This window comes from Sphaeramia orbicularis, chromosome 22 (assembly GCF_902148855.1).
Source record: "Sphaeramia orbicularis chromosome 22, fSphaOr1.1, whole genome shotgun sequence".
Lineage (NCBI taxonomy): Eukaryota > Metazoa > Chordata > Actinopteri > Kurtiformes > Apogonidae > Sphaeramia > Sphaeramia orbicularis.
Window position 1 is genome coordinate 9,598,040 of NC_043978.1, and position 9,478 is coordinate 9,607,517.

At 39.8% G+C, this 9,478-nt stretch overlaps 1 protein-coding gene across 1 annotated transcript in view; it reads left to right on the top strand.

The window, feature by feature from the left end:
• Nucleotides 1-6,269, top strand: part of LOC115413915 (neuronal PAS domain-containing protein 3-like) — a 212,861-nt gene extending 206,592 nt beyond the window's left edge. Inside the window, exons 4-5 of the mRNA XM_030127058.1 lie at nucleotides 5,560-5,642; nucleotides 6,246-6,269. Of these exons, the coding sequence (XP_029982918.1) occupies nucleotides 5,560-5,642; nucleotides 6,246-6,269 (107 nt within the window). The remainder of the gene's footprint in view (nucleotides 1-5,559; nucleotides 5,643-6,245) is intronic.
• Nucleotides 6,270-9,478: the final 3,209 nt, after the last annotated feature.

The window sequence follows — 9,478 nt, forward strand, 5'->3', positions numbered from 1 at the left end:
CTCCTCCTCTCTCTCCTCCTCTCTCCTCCTCTTTCTCTCTCCTCCTTCTCTCTCTCCTCCTCCTCCTCTCTCTCCTCCTGTCTCCTCTCTCCTCCTCTCTCTCCTCCTGTCTCCTCTCTCTCCTCCTCCTCTCTCCTCTCTTCTCTCTCCTCCTGTCTCTTCTCCTCCTCGCTCCTCCTTCTCCTGTCTCTCCTCCTCCTCCTCCTCTCTCTCCTCCTCCTCCTCCTCCTCCTCTCTCCTCCTCATTACATGTTTAATTGACTCTAATCCAGGCCCATTAGTGCTGAACGACCCCAGGAGTCCCACTGTGGCTGTTTAAACTGGGTCTAATGAGGTCTACAGGGAGACCAGGACCAGGTTCTGTTCACACCACAACATTACCTCAGGGCACAAAAACCTGGGTGAAGGCTCTGTGGAACCCCCCCCCCCCACACACACACACACACACACACACACACACACACTGGCACATCTCACCCCTCTTCCTCCTCCCAGGTCCACAGGCTTTTTCCCGCCAAAAAAAGGACGTATCTGAAATAACTTTACACTCAGTGGAGTCCACATCCACGTCCACCTTTAACCAGAACCATGGACCAATGACAGTGGATGGACACACTGGGTTTATGTCCAGTAGCTGTTGTCCACTAGGCGTTGTCCAGCAGGTGTTTGTCCAGAAGGTGTTGTCCATTAAGTGATGTCTAGTAGACATTGTCCAGTAGGTGTTGTCCAGTAGACATTGTCCACTAGGCGTTGTCCAGCAGGTGTTTGTCCAGAAGGTGTTGTCCATTAAGTGATGTCTAGTAGACATTGTCCAGTAGGTGATGTCCAGTAAACATTGTCCAGTAGGTGTTGTCCAGTAGACAGTATCCAGTAGGTGCTGTCCAGTAGGTCCAGACTGGTTGTACTGTCCCATTCCCATTATTATTGGAGCAGATGGACGGGTGCTGACCCTGTCCAGCAGACACCAGTCTCAGATGTCCCATTGTCGTCCAGTGCTGGGTCATGTCTCTAGGACAGTGGAGGAGTGGAAAGGACATGTCCAAAGCCCAACATGTCCTTGAACTCAGTGTGTCTGACTGTCACACACACACACACACACACACACATATGATGATGGTCTTTAATGGTTAAGGATGTGGACGATGTGTCCAAACAGATAACAAATAAAGGTGGTTTAACGTCTGTCCATCTGTCTGTCTGTCCATCTGTCTGTCTGTCCATCTGTCTGTCTGTCCATCTGTCTGTCTGTCTGACAGTCTATGTGTTTGTCCGTCCATCTCTCCATCTGTCCATCTGTCTGTCTGCTTCTTTAAAACAGTGAGACAGTTTGACCTGAGGCAGTGCTCTCTCTCTTTGCCCCCCCCCCCTTTCTCTCTCTCTGTTTTCCTCTTTTTTTCCCTCTCTTTTGCCCTCAGGGTGATATTTTAAAAAGCTATAAACCATTTCTTTCTCTCCTCTGGTGTTTCCCTCCAGAGATGAACTGAACGGTGAAAGACAGAAAAAAACAACACAGATGAAGAGAAAAAGAAAAACACCATTTAATCACATTCACAGTAGTTTATTCATCCAAATATTATCATGTACTAATACTACTAATAATACTACTACTACTACTGCTACAACTACTACTACTACTACTACTACTACTACTACTACCATTACTACTACTAATATTACTACTACTAACACTACTACTGCTGCTAATGCTACTACTACCACCACCACTACTACCACTACTACTACTACTACTACTACTTATACTACTTCTACAACTACTACTACTACAACTACTCCTAATACTATTACTACAACTCCTAATACTACTACTACTAGTACTACTATTACTACTAGTAATACTATTTCCACTACAAGTACTACCACTACTACTACTACTCCTAACATTACTACTACTACTACTACAACTACTCCTAATACCACTACTACTACTACTACTACTACTACTACTACTATTACAACTACTTCTGATACTACTACAGCTTTTAATACTAATACTACCACTACAACTACCACTACTAAAACAACTCCTAATACTACTACTGCTACTATTTCTACTTGTAAAAAAAATGACAAAAAAATAAATCGTATATATATATATATATATATATATATATATATATATATATATATATATATATATATATATATATATATATGTGTGTGTGTGTGTGTGTGTGTGTGTGTGTGTGTATGTATATATATATATATATATATATGTAATTTTTTTTTTTTTTTCAATGACATGAACTTTATATACATAAATGATAATTTCATTTTATGTCATTTGCATCTGTTTATTATTAATTATTAATTTAAAAAAGATGAAAATGTAGAATTGTTTTATATATACATGAGCTGCAACCCCTTTATTGTACAATATTTGTCTAATTTACCAAACCCTCCTTACCTCTACTGTATTACATATGCTGTATATATCTTCTATTTATACGATTTTGTGTACTTATACTTATTTAATGTGAATTAGCTTTTGTTGCTGCTACAGTATTGATTCCTTCCTGTCACATATTGCTCTCATCTCCTACTGTTTTTGTTACTATTTTACTGCTGTTGTTCTGTTTTCTACCATGTATATATATATATAATATATATATATATATATATATATATATATATATATATATATATATATATATTTATTTATTTATTTATTTATTTTTAGGCCTGTAACGGTACACAAAATTTTCGGTTCAGTGTGTTGTCAGTTTTCAAAGCCACAGTTCGTTTTTTTCGGTACGGGGACAAAGAAAACCCCTCAAAATGTCTATTAATGCAGTTATGAATTTTTTTCAACATTTTTCCCCCAATTTTTGGAGACAATAGAATATAGAAAAACAGGAATAATATAATTCTGCTGCTATAAATCAAATAGAAAATAAAATAAATTATTAATATTACTAAATGTATTTTAAACATTAGTATTACACTTTTCCCTGAAAGGGAGTTTCGAACAAACAAGAAAAATCTAATCACAGTTCTGTCAGTTCACATTCTGCAGAAAAATAACAAAAAAATTCCACATGAAGTACAACATTAACAAGAGGGTAAACTGGTATTCTGTTTAAACAAACTGAAGAGAAACACTGACAACACAATGAACCAAATTATTTATTTTAGGCCAGAGAACAAACTGTTTAGGACACTGTGTGTATTTGTGTGTGCCTGTGTGCACGGGGGATTTTTTTTTTTTTCGTCAGAGCCGGGGGGTAGGGGGGGCACGCAGTTATATACCTGGGGGTGCGGTCCATAATTAATGTAACGAACGCTGTCGTGAAACGAAAGTGAAACTTTACATACTTTCAACGTTCTATTTATTCCTCTATTATACAGCGTGCGTGACAGACAGACAGACAGACAGACAGACAGACAGACAGACAGAGCTAGTGTAAGTGTTTTAGAACTACCGTAGTTCCTAGGGGCCAAACAACGTCCGTCTTATTAACGTCTCTTTCCTCGTTGTTGTCTTTCACCTGAACCTGAACTGATCCAAACTGGACTGGACTGATGGTGGAGGGTCTGCAGTCTCTTCCTTCCAGGTTCACATCATATATATATATTTTTTTAACCTTATATCAGCTGCTATTTCATATTTCGGGTCAATGTGCGCTCCTTCAATATGTCCGTGTGAAACTTGCGCGGATTTAAAGTTCCACATCGAACGACGTCTTTCATTCCTTTTTCTTTTTCTCAACATACTGTGCTGTTTCAGTACAGCTGTGTACTGAACTGAACAGGTGTGTACCAAAACGGTTCGGTTCGGTACGTGTACTGTTACAGGCTTAATATATATATATATATATGTATACACTGAACAAAAATATAAATGCACGACTTTTGTTTTTGCTCCCATTTTTCATGAGCTGAACGCAAAGATCTAAAACTTTTTCTATGTACACAAAAGGCCTATTTCTCTCAAATATTGTTCAGAAATTTGTCTAAATCTGTGTTAGTGAGCACTTCTCCTTTGTCCTTTGCTGAGATAATCCATCCACCTCACAGGTGTGGTATATCAAGATTCTGATTAGACAGCAGGATTATTGCACAGGTGTAACTTAGGCTGGCCACAATAAAAGGCCACTCTAAAATGTGCAGTTTTACTGTATTGGGTGGTCCAGGGGGATCAGAAAACCAGTCAGTATTTGGTGTGACCACCATTTTCCTCGCACAGTCTTCTTCATGAATTCTCTGAAACAGCTTTGGAGATGGCTTATGGTAGAGAAATGAACATTCAATTCACAGGCAAAAGCTCTGGTGGAGATTCCTGAAGTCAGCATGCCAATTGCATATTCCCTCAAAACTTGTGACATCTGTGGTATTGTACTGTGTGATAAAACTGCACATTTTAGAGTGGCTTTTTATTGTGGCCAGCCTAAGGCACACCTGTGCAAAAATCATGCTGTCTAATCAGCATCTTGATATGCCACACCTGTGAAGTGGATGGATTATCTCAGCAAAGAAGAAGTGTTCACTAACACAAATTTAGACAGATTTGTGAACAATATTTGAGAGAAATAAACCTTGTGTGTACACAGAAAAAGTTTTAGATCTTTCAGTTCAGCTCATGAAAAATGGGAGCAAAAACAAAAGTGGTGTGGTTATATTTTTGTTCAGTGTATACATATATATATATATATATATATATATATATATATGTGTGTGTGTGTGTGTGTGTGTGTGTGTGTGTGTATATATATATATACACACACACACACACACACACACACTGCAAAAAAGGAATATCTGATTTAAACTGACTTGAATTTTGAATATTTATCCTGAAAGATATTTTTATATATACACACACACACACACACACACATATATATATATATATATATATATATATATATATATATATATATATATATATATATGTATATTTATATTTCTGTCCTGTTACTGCTTTACCACTGTATCATTAAATTCTTTGGATTATTTTATTGTAAAATCTGTTTCACTACAATGAAATAAAATCAGCATACATCCCTCGACGTGACGTGAATAAAAGTGTAATTCTTCTGATTGTGAAGTGAATATGTTCAGGGCTTTTACTGTGAAAGGTCATAATATGCAGTAAAATCCAAATGTGTAAAATACTGCGTCCAACCACCTTTGACTTGGACATAAGTTGGTGTTTTTGTAACCGTGCATGCTCCTGACTACTGTAAAGTTTCCCTGCTCCGTTAGCATCGTTAGCTCCTCTGCGCTGTTTGGCCTCATTAGTACGAGGCTAACGGCTCCTGTTGTTTCCACTGGGGGGCGCTAGCGATGCTACCGGTTCCTGTGTTGTGGACTGGCTGTTCTGCCGAGCTGACCTCACTGGTTCCTCTTGTCCTGTGCCATGTGTGTTCGTCACGCCAGGCTGTATAAACGTGGTGTGAGCGTGTGCAGACGTGTTTGTGTTGGCGTGTGTGTGTGCGTGAGGCTTTGCTTGTATCAATGTGTCTGAGTCTCACCGGTCTTCTTCTGTCCTGTCCTGTGCTCTTTCTCTCCTTGTGTGTTCCTACGCATGTGCGTGGTTAGCGATCGGCGCCCAGAGGAGGAGGAGCCCCAGCGCCGTCGCCTCGGAGATCTTTGAGCCTCACCTGGGCAGCCACATTTTACAGGTAGGACCACCGCAAAACACACACACCGCGTACGGGTTAGTGTGTGTGTAGCACATGTTCACACACATGTACACACACATGTTCACACACACATGTTCACACACACATGTACACACACATGTTCACACACACATGTACACACTTACATGTTCATACACACATGTATACACACGTACACACATACACATGTACACACACACATTTTCATACACATATGTTCATAAACACGTGTACAAGCACACATGTTCATACACATGTACACACACACGTACACACACACAGATGTACACACATGTACACACACACACACACATGTTCATACACACATGTACTCACACATGTGTACACACACACATATGTTCATACACACATGTACACACACATGTACACACACACATGTTCATACACACATGTACACACACACATGTACACACACGTACACACACACATGAACACACACACACGGCTGGATCTGATGCAGTTTTCACAGTGTCTGCTTTCTGATGAATGAGTCACAGATGTTGTTGCTGTGTTGCGTCATTCAGGACGGACTTGAACGTGTGTCGCTTATGAACACAAACACTCCTCAGGTTTATTGTGTAGATGTCGGCGTCAGAGAACCAATAAACAGACGGATAATTAGGACCAGTTCAATCTGATGTAGACGAGAAAAAAGAAACCCGACAGGACGAGTGTCCAACATGTGACCTGACAAAGGGTCCAATCCCCCTAAAGGGTCTAATGCCTTCAAAGGGTCCAATTCCTCCAAGCTCCAATTCCAGCTACGTACAACTCTATACAATTATATATAAGTATTAAAGCTCATCAAAGTATATACAACTGTCTATAAGACCAGTCAGATGTCAGAGGTTCTTCGTGTGTGGTAGATGTAGTTCACTTTATACCAGTAGGAAACACTGACACGTGGTGGTGGCTGTTGTTGTTGTTTTTTGCCAACACTTCCTTTCGAAGTCCGTTTTTACCGGCTCAGCCAGGCCGTCTGCTAATGCATCGTCTGAAGTGGGTTTGTGATTTGGACCAGATGGTGCGTTCAGGGACTCTGAAGGATTAAAGAATAAAACATTTGAAGATGTTGGTTTATTGTTTTAGAAACATCACCTCTCTGAAGGTCCATGAAGGAGTCTGAATGATCTGATGAACGCAACGTCCTCCTGAAACTGGACACAAGTCCTATAAACTAACTGCCTCCTCCTACTCCTCCTTCTTCTCCTTTTTCTCTTCCTCCTTCTTCTTCTTCTTCTCCTTCTTTACCTTCTCCTTCTTCTCCTTGTTCCTCTCCTTCTTCACCTTCTCCTTCCTCTCCTCCTCCTCCTTCTTCTTCTTGTCCTCCTCCTCTTTCTCCTCCTTCTTCATCTGTATAATTCCTCCTGTTTTGCCTCAGTCCTTCTCCTCCTCCTTCTTCTTCTCCTCCTTCTTTATCTCCTGTTTTTCCTCTGGACTCCTCTTCCTCCTCCTTCTTCTTCCCCTTCTCCTCCTCCTCCTCCTTCTCCTCCTCCTCCTTCTTTATCTCTTATTTTTCCTCCGGACTACTCCTCCTCCTTCTTCTTCCCCTCCTCCTCCTTCTTCTCCTCCTCCTCCTTCTCCTCCTTCTTTATCTCCTGTTTTTCCTCTGGACTCCTCCTCCTTCTTCTCCTTCTTAATCTCCTGTTTTTCCTCTAGACTCCTCCTCCTTCTTCTTCCCCTTCTCCTCCTCCATCTCCTCCTTCTTTATCTTCTGTTTTTCCTCTGGACTCCTCCTCCTTCTTCTTCCCCTTCTCCTCCTCCTCCTCCTCCTCCTCCTTCTTCTCCTTCTTTATCTCCTGTTTTTTCTCTGGATTCCTCTTCCTCCTCCCTCTTCTTCCCCTCCTCCTCCTTCTCCTCCTTCTTTATCTCCTTTTTTTTCCTCTGGACTCCTCCTCCACCTCCTTCTCCTCCTTCTTTATCTCCTGTTTTTCCTCTGGACTCCTCCTTCTCCTCCTCCTCCTCCTCCTCCTCCTCCTCCCCTTTCATAACTCCTCCTAATCTACCTTTACATTATTAGTGCCACTGATTCCTCCTAATTCAGCCTCAGATTTTTCGTTTATTCCTCAACATCCTGCTGCTGCCGTGGTGGCGGCGGAGGCTCAGCTGAATTATTAAATGGAATTGTGAAAGTGTGATAATGAGCGGGTTATCGCGTGCACTCCCTCGGGTGTGCGTGTGTGTGTGCGTGTTCTTGTGGTGTAGTTTTAATCCCTAACATGCTCCGGTCCTTATCTGTTTAACATACAGCCCAAAGGCGGAGCTTTTAACATCAGAATGAGGCTGAGGCGATAGCGGCGCCGATACCACGCTTCGTCTGCATCACGTTACGACGCTTTTACACAATGACCTGTCGACGTGTTCGCAAACGTACGCAGAGTGTGTATAGGTGTGTGTGTGTGTGTGTGTTTTACTTACACCTGATTATTATTATTATTATTCTAATCCAGACGACACCGACATGTACAGACACACTTTTTAATCTCCTAGTTTTTATTTATTTTTATTTTTATCCCTTTATCTTCGTCACAGATCCAGTAAAAAACCCTCAGTCGTGTTGAAACAAACAGCAAAGGTGATAATTAGAGGCTTCAGCTTCAGACTTCAGTGTCATTTGTTTCATATTCTGCAGTTTGTGTGGTTTTCTGCACTCTAAGCCCAGACTTTGTGTTTACTAAAATGCTTTAATTAGAATGTACTTAAATGATTTCAGTTTTATTCCATTACTATAAAATGTTCAATATATTCTACTCATTTGTAGGCATAGTTGAAAGTACAAAAAAGTTTAAGTAGAATGGATTTAAATCACTGTTTTAGTCATGACCACACCTTTTTATCTCCGCATTGCATTGTGGGTATTGGGCATGTTGTTGTAAATGTGTTCTTTTTCTGTGCAGGGGTTCAGCGGGGTTGTGGTGTTAGTGTTAATTTGGACTGAATGTGTGTATGTCAGTGTTTATTGTCCTTTTTGTGTTTGTTTTTGTATTTTTGTAGAGCTGCACCATGAGTCACAGCCATAGGAAGAACAATGGCTTTACTGTTCACCTATGATCAGTACTGTTTTGTGTAAATCTTTATGCCTTGCCAAATTAGAAGCACTTCCTGTGCTGGCAAATTCTATTGAGCTAAATCCAAAATATAAAGTTGAGTAAATAGACAAAGCCATTTATATTACAAAAGATTTTAATTTAAATCAACTTGGAATTCAGTACAATTAACTGATCATGTTAAGTCTAATGATTATACAAAGCAATTGACATTGCAACAAATTTTAAGTTAAATTAACTTGGCATTTAGTGTGTTGTACTTCAAATAGCAATTCCATTCAAATCCAGCATTTAAGTTTAATACACTCAAGTTTTCATTACTCATTACTTACATTTTTTAAGGCAACAGGTTATCTCAGATGTTTTAAGTAAACTCAACTTATCTGGTCTGACAGTGTGTGGTTTTCTTCACCTTCCAGTGTCCACGTGATCACATGACACACGCTTTGTCGTCATAGGTTATTTATTCTGTTCTGATTTGACTGTTGTACTGAACCTGAACTCAAATAACTGCACACCCCAGGTTGAAATCCTTTAGTTTATTTATTTATCTATCTATCTATCTATCTATCTATCTATCTATCTATCTATCTATCTATCTATCTATCTATCTATCTATCTATCTATCTATCTATCTATCTATCTATCTATCTATCTATCTATCTATCTATCTATCTCTCTATTTATTTATTTATTTATTTATACCTATGTCAGCTCACTTAAATCAGGCCTGAAAACATTGTTTACTGCAAGTTTCTCTTAAACTAT